At 40.7% G+C, this 12,928-nt stretch overlaps 1 protein-coding gene across 1 annotated transcript in view; it reads right to left on the bottom strand.

Annotated features, from left to right (window-relative positions):
• Positions 1-12,928, bottom strand: part of LRIG1 (leucine rich repeats and immunoglobulin like domains 1) — a 151,239-nt gene that overhangs the window by 31,038 nt on the left and 107,273 nt on the right. The window contains exons 5-9 of the mRNA XM_044451854.1: positions 9,456-9,599; positions 6,733-6,876; positions 5,152-5,295; positions 2,555-2,698; positions 396-476 (exon numbers count right to left, since the gene is read on the bottom strand). Of these exons, the coding sequence (XP_044307789.1) occupies positions 396-476; positions 2,555-2,698; positions 5,152-5,295; positions 6,733-6,876; positions 9,456-9,599 (657 nt within the window). The remainder of the gene's footprint in view (positions 1-395; positions 477-2,554; positions 2,699-5,151; positions 5,296-6,732; positions 6,877-9,455; positions 9,600-12,928) is intronic.

The raw sequence follows: 12,928 nt of genomic DNA, 5'->3' as shown, positions 1-12,928 counted from the left end.
ATAGTATCTTAAACCTACTTGCACTGTCTAAATCCCCCCCTCATTTATTGGAAATATTGCTGGATGTTGAATATCATGTAATTAGCCATTTGATAAGGGTTGAAAGAAAGACTGGCTTTTATGCCTAAGCTAATAAAATAAAGCTCACCTCTCCTTTCATCTTAAGAATTAGAGAATCCTTCAAAACTATGCAGCCTCTGAAAAACTGAGCTTATGTCTGAAGGATGAACTTTTAGTAAACAATATTTGCAGTCCATCTTATGAATGTGGAGGAGTCACAATTTCAAGAAATTCCTCAATTTTTCTGATCCCTAAAAGATTTACACGCTGAGCACAATGGAAGAAGAAGAAAAAAAGAGGACTGTGCAAAGAACAAAACATCTTAAGATACTTACAGTGTGCTTAAGTTTTCCAGGCCTGTAAAGGCCCCACTGGTGTCTTCTATTGTGCCTGAAATCTCGTTATGGTCTAGATCCCTACAGAGAAGAAGACAAAGGAAAGCTTGCAATCAATTTCCCAGTTTGTGAGCTCAGTGCTGAAAGAGAGGAAGGGTAACCTTTAGGAAGAGCTTGTCAAAGGCCTCCTCTTTTGTCCCCATAGCATAAAGCTTTTATTAGAAGTGCCCACTACTTGCATGAAAAAGCAGGAGTCATTAACAGACTAGGCATGGGTTTTTTGCTATTGTTTTCGTTAAATGAAAGCTTTCAAAGTGATGCTTTTGCTATCTAGGCCTCTGTATTCCTGAACTGAATTTTGATTTTTCCTGTTTCAATGCCCAAGTCACATTTACTACTTAAGAGCTATGAGAAAGTGGTTCTATTCCAATCAGAAAGAAATCAGGAACAATTCAATCACTGTGCCAGAACTGGCACTGAACAAGAGAGCTGCATCCAGGCACCATGTTGTTGCTGGGCATGGTGACACAGAAGCAGCTCCTGGAAAGATCTTGGTGCAGATAGAAGCCAAAGAATTGGTGCAGGTCAGCACAGCAGGTTATGGGTGTAAACAATGGGAGGCAGTGAGACAGACTTTAGACTTTGTCTAAGTCAGGGTGACAAAGTCTTTAAATTTTCACATGCCAGGAGGCTACATCAACAAGGTCAGGAATACACTTTTGCTCCTTTTGAGTCACATGTATTTGATTCTTCATGTTTCATTTTTAAATTTTTAATCTCACTCAAGTGTTATTTTCCTCTGCTTCTAGTTTTTACAAATCTATCATTGGTCAAGCAGAGAAATGTGTTTTGAAATGTTACAGCTAAAAGAATCTAAAGACATTTTGGGAGTATAAAATGCAGGTGCGATCTCTGAAGCACACTTTAAAAATTAATTTACCTTTGTATTAATACATTTTCTAAAAAATGAGAGAAAGCATAGTTTGTTACCATGCGGGCTTTTCCAAAGGAACATGAAATGCCTTTTAATGCCAAGGAAATAAAGGGGGTGGAGGAGACATGCTTTCACCGAAAAAGAAAAAAGAAAAAAAGGCAAAGGGGTTCAGTATTCCGGCCCAGTTTTCTCTGCATTCACTGTGCTTTTCTCCCAGCCCCTGTTGCCAATTTCCTATTCTTTCTGGCTGGCTGGCCCTGAAAGCGCACTGCCTTGTTAATCATTCTGCTGTGAGGTCCTTGGGCCTGACCTCTATTTGAATAGCTTCGCATTTCAGCAGTTTCACACCCACCAAAGGCTCGTCAACAATAGGCAGTAATTAAAGCATGCCCAGCTCTTTTTCACCAGGTGCAGGACCCGATGGGCCTTCCTCTTGATTCAATTAGAACTTGCTCTCCCACCCTCTGTTCTCTACAGGCAATGGGTACAAAGGATGACCAAGAATTAGCTGCAATCCAAACACTCTTTTTGGTTTGGGAAAGTCTTTTTCTGGGCCAGCTGCCTGGGAGAAGAGCCCCTCTAAAAGCAGGCATGGGATTGAAAATGGTTCTGGGAAAGTCAGAGAAACATAAAGCGCTTCCTCCCTCTGCTCTGTAAAGGGAATAAATAACTGCACAGTGGGGTAACTCAACAGAGGAGCTCTTGCTTCCTTTCAAACAAACCAAATGCTTAAGGTGGCCTAGGAGAAAGCAGTAACTTTTTTGAAGACATTGTTTTCTTCATTTCGCTTAAATGTGCCTATGTATTTATTTGTTTGTTTAAAGGAAAATTGATCCCAAAAACCCTGGCTAGGAGACAAAATCATGCTGGAGAACTGGCACTAAGGATTTCATGACACCGGAAGATTCATAATTGTGCATGCATAATTTCAAGGCAATAAAAGCCAAGATAAATTGTGGGAAAGAAGAAGCCACAAGTGTTGCTAGCAGCTGTATATCCCAACTGAAAGCTAGTTGTTCCACCAAATGCAGTGGTAAAATAACAGGTTTTAGTCATACCCAGTCATGGGAAACCAGAAAAAGGATTCTTGCCAGCCTGGGACACTGCACTGGAAGCTAAAGTAATCTCCCAATTGCACTTCAGTTAATGGCAGACACATGCAAATATCAGAAACCACCCATTCTATGGCTCCAGGAGAGCATCTAGCTAGGCGGAAAAGACATACAGAACACGCAAGCTTTTGAGTCCCTTGAATGCTCCCTCTGCAATGTGGCTAATGGAGTTGTGGCTGAGATGCAGTATTTGCAGTCCTCCCAAATCTGCTAAGCTCCCCTCATCCAGCCTAGTCAGGTTGTTAAACGACAATGACCTGCGAATGAGAAAAAACAAGGTATCATCAGTCTAACATTTCCCTAAAGTCCTCATTATCTCTCTACAGCAGCTCCTTTCTGCTTGCCAGCATCTATCTCCTGTTGAGATTGATTATGTAACTAATATCACTGTATCTTCCCTGCAGGAAAACATGTCAAACATACTTCAATCAGGTAAAGTGTTTATAAATTAAATTAAGTCGGAAGCTATTTTATTTAGCTGTTTGATTTTCATTCCATGCAATGGTTGGACTTTCAGAAAGCGATATGCATAAACTTTTGAAAAAGTTTATCACCCATTTACTGCATTATGATCTTGGGACCTTAGGGAATGCTATGGTGAGCCTCCCAAACTCAAGGAGAAAACTATCAATGCTTCTGAAACCAGAGAATCAACAGAAGTTTGCCTCCTCTCCTGAGAAACCCACAGAGGGTTTCAAAATCAACCAGTATTCTGGGACACATAGTGCCAAGTACTTGTGCTACTAAAAAGCGCAGGGTGAAAATCAGCATTTTGCTAGCAGGTCTCAATCACAACTGATAATAAGGCCTAGGTCAGACATAAGGTCCACAGCAGTGATAAGAAAATATAACTTTTAAGCAATGTCTGTAATGTCTAAACCCAGGGAACTCTGAATTGTTTAAACTATGATCCATAATAAGCTACAATCAAAACCATGGTTTTGGGTCCTAGGTTTTTTTACCACCTGCAGTTTAAACAATCCACAGTACTCCAAGTTTGGCCTTATTGCAACGTCAGTTCATTTAAAACAGAAGTGGGTGCTTTCCATCATGTCCTTGCAGCCAAAAATGAGGAGCAGGGATGCCCAACACAGAAGCTTACACAGAGTAGTTCATGGAGCAGGAAGCAGTGGTTTATGGGTCTAGAAGAGTCAAAGGAAAGGTTTTGTTTAAATAGAGGCAGCTTTGCATTTTGTAAGCATGTCAGCAAGGACTCCTCATGCAAAACAACTTAAGAAGCAATATTTTGCATGTATACTATGGTATTGTTATTTCCAAGTACTGGAACAAATTGTATGTAATTTGGTCCACTTCTGAATCTCTGTATTTCTCTTGCAGATTTGACTAATATCAACTGCTATGGAGAAAGCACCTAGAGTAAGCATAAAAGTTAACAGCAAACGCCAAAGCTTAAGTCAAAACAGACACATTTTTAAGCACTAGAAGTGTCACATTTCCTTGGCAAATAAGCTGTATATCTTTTGTAAATGCAAGCAGAAGCCGCAGCAGTGCAACTAAAAGCACTGGAAGAAATTCAGAAGAGATTAATGACTTTCAGGAAGGCATGGGACAACATACACTCGTTCCTAAAGCTGCTGTTGTATTGAATTATGAAGAAATGGCAGTCAGTCAAAATTATTTCCTCACCTGCGATGAAACAATTTTTCAAAGGGAGGGGGGTGGGGTGGAGGAAAGAAGAAATCCAATGCTAGAAGGTAATGCTAAATTTGACTAGGAAAAAAAAGGCTTCCTTTGATATTCTGTATGGAGCCTTCTGTCAGAACTGGTTCAAGCATGTTTCTTTGCTGACATCATACAGAGATAGCCAAGAGCAAACTTCAGAACAGAACTTCAGAATATCCATCATTACATCTGCAGTCAACTGGAAAGACACATCAGCTTGCACACATTCTAGCATTACTGTTCTCCTTCCCTTCTGCGTATTTACCTGCAGACCGTTTATGTCTTTCCTTCAAGAATCAGGAAAAAATTGCTAATTGTGAATGCTTTGAGGAGCTCCTCCCTCCCGTATTATTTTTTTAAAGGGCTGCAATACCTACTATCAAGGAAAGGGCTTTCACCAAAGAAATGCAGAATTGTTTTCTGAACCCCCTTATTTGCAAACCAGAGCAGAACCAAAGTGGACAATCACGAGCAGATCACAGCGGCTTACTTGTTTAGAAATGTTTATGTGCCACTTTTTAGTCAGTATCTCAAGGTGCAGAACTAAGCACAAAGTCAGAGAGTTTTAAATACGTAAATATAAATGTCTGGGTGAATAAAACAGAGGTTGCCTGACCAAGAATTGCAGAAAGCCTGGTGCCAGTTCTACCTGTCAAGGAACAGCATTCTTTGGCACCACTATTAAGAAAGCCCCCCTCGTAAAGGAAACCTCAGTTCTGATGAGGGCTGCAGTTTAAAAAGGCATCAGCTGGGCATGAGCAGAAAGGAGGAGTTCCTCCTTCCAGTATTTAGGTCCAAAGCCATCTAGAGCTCTGAAAGACAAGTATCAGTTCTTTGAATGCAGCCCAGAAAAAAACAGGTGGCCGGTGTAGCTTTTTAAACCCAGCAATGGATGACCTGTGCGCAGCATCGCAGTCAAAACTCTGGTCACTGCATTCTACCGTAACTGAAGCTTCCGAAATGTTTTCCAAGGTAGCCTCCTATACACAACACATTGCAGTAATATCTACTTTTATTGCCAACTCACAGTTCATTCAGCTTCTGGCAGAAGCTCCATCCAACGGGACTGATACGGGATATCAAGTTGTTACTGAGATGAAATTGCTGAAGAGATGCAAGACCATACAGGGATCCGCTGTTCACCTCCGTAAGGACATTGTGCTCCAGATGCCTAGAAGAAAGGGCAATTGAAACACTCTGACTAGGTTCACTGATATAAAACAACAGCAACACAAACAATGCTTCTTTAAAGACCAATAAATGCAATCATCTTCATTCATTCATTCATTCATTCATTCATTCAATTTATATCCTGCCTTTTTCCTACAAAGGGCTCAAGGCAGCTTACATCATTCTCCTCCTCCATCTTATCCCCACAACAACCCTGTGAGGTAGGTTGGGCTGAAAGCCTGTGACTGGCCCAAAGTCACCCAGTTGGCTCCATGGCTGAGCGTGGACTAGAACCCAGATCGTCTGAGTCCCAGTCCCAGCTCTTAACCACACCACCACACTGGCTCTCAATTAATATCCATGCCCTTCTTTGCTCTTAAGGGTCATGTTTGCAGTTTAAGGTTAACATGGCCTCCAGGGAGATGCTCGAATTAACCTGGATAAAACGCGAGCAAGGAATGAGTGGGCACAGAGAGCCACTACTCAGGGAAACCAGAGGGAGAAACCCCCAGGGGTCTGAAGCCCTCCCACCCACTCTGTAGATGAACTGAATGTGTGTGTGGGGGGGAGGGGTGTTGTTTATTGTTGCAGAAGCAGGAGTGAAGGCAGATAGAAGTACACTGCACAGGAAAAAGTTACCTTTTAAGTGGCATGAGAAAATCATATTTAAACTGTATTTTTACTGAAAAAAGGACATGACCATTAGCCATCAAAACATGAACCATGAATCAGGATGCAGGTCAGACTAATGTGTCAGTGCAAAGGATTCATAACATCAGGACCAAGAAAAATACAAATTTTACAAGGTAGGTACGTCTGTCCAAAATGATTTGTGGCTTTTCAGTAAAAAAAAAAAAAAAAAGTAACGGAAGAGTCTTTGTGGCTTTTAGGAGAAAAAAAAATGAAGGGTGAAATGAATGGGAGAATTCTTCTGATGGAAGAATTCAACTGCACAGGAATTTAGCCACATATATTTGTAGCCCCATCAAAGCCCCTTTACATAACCTTAATTGCTACAAAAATCCCTGAGCACTGTCCCAGTAGGACCCCCATAACTAAGCATTTTGCTTCTGTCTCTAACTTCACTCCAAACCAGGGGTGGACAACTTGCGACCCTCCGGATGTTTTTGCCAACAATCCCCATGAACTATCACCACTAGTTGCAGTGATTAGGACTGTAGGGCCACAAACTCCACATCTCAGATCCAAACAGCAGTGCAACTCTACGTATGTTCACTCAGAAGTAATTCCCATTGCATTCACTGATCTTACTCCCAGGCAAGTGTGCAAAGGATTGTGGCTTAAGGGTAGAAGCCAGAAGAGCAACTGTGTGATTGCATAAGCCAGATTACCCATCAGTAACCTGCATAGCACATTGGACAAAGACACGGTCAGAGGACTGCTAATATTCTACCACTATGACTGCCTTTTAACTTACAGAACTTGCATTTTGGCCAGACCCCAGAAAGCTCCATCGGTTAGCTTGCTTATGTTGTTGCGCTGTAGCTTCAGAACTTCCAAGCTGTCCAGCCCTTGAAACGTCAGGCCTTCTATCAGACGAATACGGTTCCGGTTTAGCTCTCTAAAATTCCCAGCAACACAGAAGAACATTAACCCAAGCATTTCCACTCATCTTCACAACCCCAAAGCCAAGACCTGAACCGTTTCCACCAGAGACCCCCACAACAGCTGTCCAGAAACAGGGGTTGCTTCGGCATGAATCCTGCCTTCAGCAAACCTAGCCACAGGCAAAGATAAAGAGCAGAATTTCTTGGCAGGAGGGATGTTTCTGACAGACCACATGATTGATATATTTTACTGGCGCTCTTGTTGAAAACCTTTCATTTTTTTTACCACATTCTTAGAACTCGCATGCTTAAGAAATCAGGGCTTTCCTCTTAACCTGTCAAGAATGTAAATGTTTTCAGTCACAAAACTTAAATGTCTGCTAATCCCGGCAAAACGGTTGGCATATGTTTTACAAGTGCATCATAACCCCACAAAAGTACCCTTTGTAAATTTTTCAGATTTATTCAGACATTCATTTTAAAATAAAGATAGAAAGATGCAAAATTGCAGTAAGGTCCAAATATTCCAACCTTTCCCTTTTCCTCATAGTTTCCACTTAATGCCAGGCTAATGAAACTCATTTATTTCAGATAATGATCAGACTCAGCAGTGGTCGTATCAGTGCATGGTAGTTTATTATAGCATAGATGGTCAAAAATATTTTCATTTCAGTGAGCAAAGGTAGTATCTTACTATGTCCAATTCCTTTGGTGAAGAGACAAGCCAGTGTTGACATTATGCAGGATTTTCCACCGAATGAGGGGTTGTGTGCTTATCACCAAAGCTTACATACTCTTGCATGAGACTGTACCTATGTTGTGCACCTACTGCATTTAAGCAACAGTGAGATTTTTACTTACGAAAGTGTGTGTGGCTTTCAGTATTTCACCAATAATTTGAAGTCACCCTTTTAGTGCAAATAGTTTAAAACATCAGCACCAGAAAGGCACAATAGTGGGGGGGGGGGGGAGCACAGAGAACAGCAGCTAAACAAAAACAAACCAAAAGACCTTGGGCTCTTAACATGCACGGTTTGAAAGGCAGGGAACAAAAGGAAGGCTATTCTTGGGATCCAGACTAAGAGTGCTCTATTGTAAGCTGTGCAGGGAAGGAAAATAGGTCCAATTTAAAATATTGATTTCTAGAGTCGTCCCCAGATTTCTGTGTGTGCAACATTTTGCACAAGCATAACAGTATCTATCGATGTGTTTGCCGTTCCCTCATACTACAATCTAATGCAAGGTATAAGACAGCTTTTCTATGAGTAGAAAATTCCTTGGGACTATGACCGTGAATTATATTCACAACAATGTGTCACTCTCAACATTATTTTTGGGGTTCTAGATTAAATTCTTTGGATAGCTCTAGAAATGATTTATTATGATTTCATTCCATTACTTTGAGTACAATATTTAACCTGAAACTATGGGTGCTATGTAGAGAAGCCCCTATACATCAGCCAAGAATTAGAAGCTGGTGGTTATATTCTAACCTGCTAAATAATAAAAATGTATTCCATAGATGAGAACTAGGCTCCTTTATACATTTCTGAACACTACCCTTGCAGGATACAGTTAATCAGGATTTTCAATAAAGAAAGTGTGAACATTCAGTTTTGTGGCATGTGTAAACTGTGTGTTCTATAACCAATTCACTAAGTGATAAAGAAAAATGTAAATTCCTTCTATGAGATGACTTTTGGGTAAATAAAGAAAATCAGTTTTCTTGGATGAACAAGTTTAACCCAAGTCCTAGCAGTAACTTCAATTTAAAAGGTATCTCATACTCTTTTATTTGCAAAGAGTTTAAAAACTCTCAGTATCTATATTCACATTTATTTCCATATCTATTTTATAGCTAGTTCTATATCTATTTCTATAGCTATCCCATCTCTATAGCTCTACTTGAAATTTTATACCAAATGGGGCATAAACTAGTCCGAGTTAGATTCTGAACTTTCAGAAAGCAGCATTGAAACTAAAGGTCAGTTATCTTCATGTAAAGCACCTTCACAGATGTAGATGTATATTTATGGTCAAAGGCAGCCCAGGCTACACTCAAGCTGAGCAAACAGCAGTGTGTGCACTAACTCATCAAAGCACCATTTTGTACATCTAAATGTCAATTGCACACATTTAACAGCCTTCCCTCACTGCAGTTTTATTACTAAAGACATATGTGTGGTCTTGAAAACTGTGTTCAGAAAACCCCTTAACTTGCTTCACTTTCACTACATTCTAATAAAACAAAGGGTAAAATAACAATGAGCAAGAAGAAAAAGAAAAAAACAAGGTTTGTGGCATGTGTAAATTGTGTGTTCTATAACCAATTCACTAATTATTATCAAATATCTTTTTTCCTTTCCCCATTAAAAGTATAATCTGCAAAGTCAAACCAATGTTGGACCACCAAAAAAATCTACTCCTAATTTGTTTTATTAGGTGTCACCATAGGGCCATTAAAATATAGTTTATTTAATGTTTTATAGATGCAGAGTGAAGGAGGATTGCATTTGGTAAGCATGTCCTTAGGGAATGTTTGTCTCCATAAAGCTTATGGTTAGCCCTAATTAAAATGCACATTTCTACTCACAGTTGCATGAGCCTGGGCAGCTTGAATGCTTTCACAGGAAGCTGAGTGATCCTGTTTTTACTCAGGCGAAGCGTTAGCAGGGATCGTGACAGACTATCAAAAGCCTTCGTCTCCAGGATGCTGATTCTGTTGCTCCCCAGGTAGCTGCAATAATTCATTACAGAACATTCAAATGACTCTGTCACAGTTCTTGGTCTTCATGCTTTATCTGAACAAGTGGCAGCATTAAACCCATTATATTAAAAAATCAAGTGTGCTTTCTCCTCAGACAAGTCAAGCCAATTTCTCCCTTAGCACCACTTAAACAAGCACCTTCAAACTCCTAGAACAGCTTTTTCCAACCTGGTAGCCTTCAGGTGCTTTGGATTTCAACTCCCATCAGCCCCAGCAAGCATTGCCAATGGCCAGAAGTGCTGGGAATTATAGTCCAAAACATCTGGAAGGCACCAGGTTGGGAAAGGCTGTCCTAGAAGAACTAATTCCTTGTCACTCTTATTGTGTACTGTAAACAAGATTCATACCACAAACCTAACAAAGAGACACTGCATTCTGGAAGGCATCATGTGCAACCAGAACAACTGTGTAACGCACAGTCACTTACCTGCTGCAGCCCCATGAACCACACAATGTTCTACATACCCATATACAAGTCTCCATCAACACCCTAAACCAAGGGAACATTAAAGGAGATGGCAGCCTTTTATCTGTAGTTATTGAGCCATGAGGATCCAGAAAACCCTGCCAATCTACTGCAGTTTACCCAGTGATCTACACTAATGACTGCACTGTATCTTATAACTCACAACCTAACGTGCCTTCAAGGAGTTCCACCTTCATGGCTCTCTTTCCCACTCACTGCATCCCCCTAGCAAACTGATGAGACTGGCCAGGCTGAGAGACAGGGGGGATCGTTCATTCAGCATGCCATCCCATGCAACTGTAGTCTATGTAGCAACCATTTTGAACATGTAAAGTCCACTTGGGGTTGTTGTGTTATGTGAACACCACGAGTGTGGGTTATGCAATGCCTCGACAACCCTCGCTTAAGCCATGGTCTGTCTCAGATCTATGCAACAGTAGCTTAACCCTTGCATAACTCATGCTCACCAAAACACACAGCAAAATAGCCCCCAGGAGGGTGATGTCCATTTAAGTTGGCACCCGTAGGTATTGCAGCTAAATAAGTCATGGGTCTTCTCAGTCCTAGACCAACAATCCAACCACACAATACCACAATGGCCCCCTTCTGCCCATCCTTGCCATCACTCATTTTGTTCACTGAAAAATGAAATACAAATTATTTTAAGTACTCATTTTCATTTAGCAGCATTTAACTGCTGTATGTCTGGGGGGCCATGTAGAAGCAGTCCACCAAAGTAGTCCATTTTATTGGTACAGATTTTGCTTCCGACTTTCTGCCTCAGATCATTCTTGAAATTTACAGTCTCCATACTGCAAAGCAGCTCTATGGCATCATCTGCTGATTAATACAGTTCAGTTGTGACTTACAGTCAAGTCTAAAGTCAAACCATTTCTTTTTCTTTCATTATAGAAAAAATGGCCTCCACTATTCAACAACATTGCAGCACTCAATATTTTCATCACATAGAAAATAGTGAAACCAGCTGTTATTAAAAATGTGATGCAAATGCCAACAACACCTAGTCTCTCTCTTAGCAATCTCCTCCCTTTTCATAAGGAACACATATTCCCTCCACTCATCTCCACTCCTACGAGGGGCGTTCAATGTATTCGCGGTATCGGGTTGATTTGCTATTGATGTGGGTAATGTAATTACTTCATTAGCTAATGACACTATCTGAGGGTATACATGCAAAATTTCAACTAAGTGTGATCATTAGTTCCCTAGTAATCCTCAGTGAAAGACGACCATGATGACTGACGCGACAATGTTGAAGAAAATCGAGCACTGCGCTGTGATTAAGTTCCTTACAAACAAGGAAAAAGTCAAAAAATCATTCATGAAGAGATGGTGGTCGTTTACCAGGACTCTGCACCTTCATTATCTACTGTTCAAAAGTGGTCAAGTGAATTTAAAAGGGTCAGAGAAAGCACTGAAGACGACCATCGCTTGGGCGGACCGGTTACTGCCACTATGAAAGAAAATGTGAAAAAAATTGAGAAACTTGTATTGGAAGATGCCCGAATAAAAAATCAAAATGTTAGCAGAGATGGTAAACCTATCCGTTGGTATCATATTTACTATTTTTCATGACCATCTTAACCTTTCAAAGGTCTGTGCAAGATGGGTGCCACGAATGCTCATGGCGCCTCAGAAACAAGTGCGAGTCGAGTGCTGTAGGGATTTTTTAGAGCTCTGTGGTGAAGATCCATCGATTATTTTCGACTGGATTGTTACTGGAGATGAAACTTGGGTTCATCACTATGACCCTGAAAGTAAGCAGGAGTCCATGCAGTGGCATAAAAATGGTGTTGACCCTCCAAAGAAATTCAAAGTCACTCCATTGGCCGGAAAAATCATGGCCACAGTGTTTTGGGACTCAAAGGGAATTTTATTGATCGAGTACACGAAATAAATGCAGCATCTTACACAACCACTCTGCATAATTTAAGAGAAGCAATTAAAGAAAAAATGTGGGGAAAACTGACCACAGGTGTGTTGCTTCTTCACGACAACACGCCCATTCACACGGCACGTGTTTTGAAGGCTGCTGTGCGAGACTGTGGTTTCGAAGAAATAAACCACCCACCCTATAGCCCGGACCTGGCCCCCAGTGACTACTACCTATTCCCAAATTTAAAAAAGATCTTCGTGGAAAGAGATTTTCCGACGACGAAGAGCTCAAGGTGGCAATTGATGCATATTTTTTAGACAAGGAGGAAGGGTATTTTTAACAGGGAATTGAAAAGTTAATTTCTAGATGTAATAAATATATTGAAGTTATGGGAGATTAAATTGAAAAATAAAAATTATTTCAATTTATTATTCCTTTTTCTTCATGCTGATACTGAGAATACACTGAACGCCCCTCGTATCCCTGCTAAATGCCAGTGCTATTTGCTATACTAAACAAGCTACAGGAGAGAATGCAGCAGCTTCAAGTGGGAAGACTCTTGCCTTGGTTCTGCCATGTTTAATTTCCCCTGCCCCAACAGCCATTAGAGAAACCAAGTTCACATGAATAACATGGCTTGTTTAGGCTGTTAAGCACATCACACACCATTTCCCAAATTAAGCATCTAGGCATGGCTTGTTGAGTCATCAAAATCTGGGTGGCATTACTGGTTGGGAGGGGAGAACAATGCCCAAATTGTGTATGGCCTGTTGCTGGGTTATCTGAGCAGTTCCTCCTCAAATAAGTGTCCAAGTTCAGAAGACACAACAAGCACTACAAGGGCAAGTAAACAGACAAGCGGTGTCTAGCAAGCAATGTGGCTTAAACATGCTATTGTGGCTTGTTTAAGCTGTTGAATTTGAATTAAATTTTCAA

Source organism: Varanus komodoensis, unplaced genomic scaffold, assembly GCF_004798865.1.
Source record: "Varanus komodoensis strain SLA01 unplaced genomic scaffold, ASM479886v1 scaffold6_4, whole genome shotgun sequence".
Taxonomy (NCBI): domain Eukaryota; kingdom Metazoa; phylum Chordata; class Lepidosauria; order Squamata; family Varanidae; genus Varanus; species Varanus komodoensis.
The sequence above is the reverse complement of the archived record's forward strand: the minus strand, read 5'-3'. Positions and strand labels throughout refer to the sequence as shown.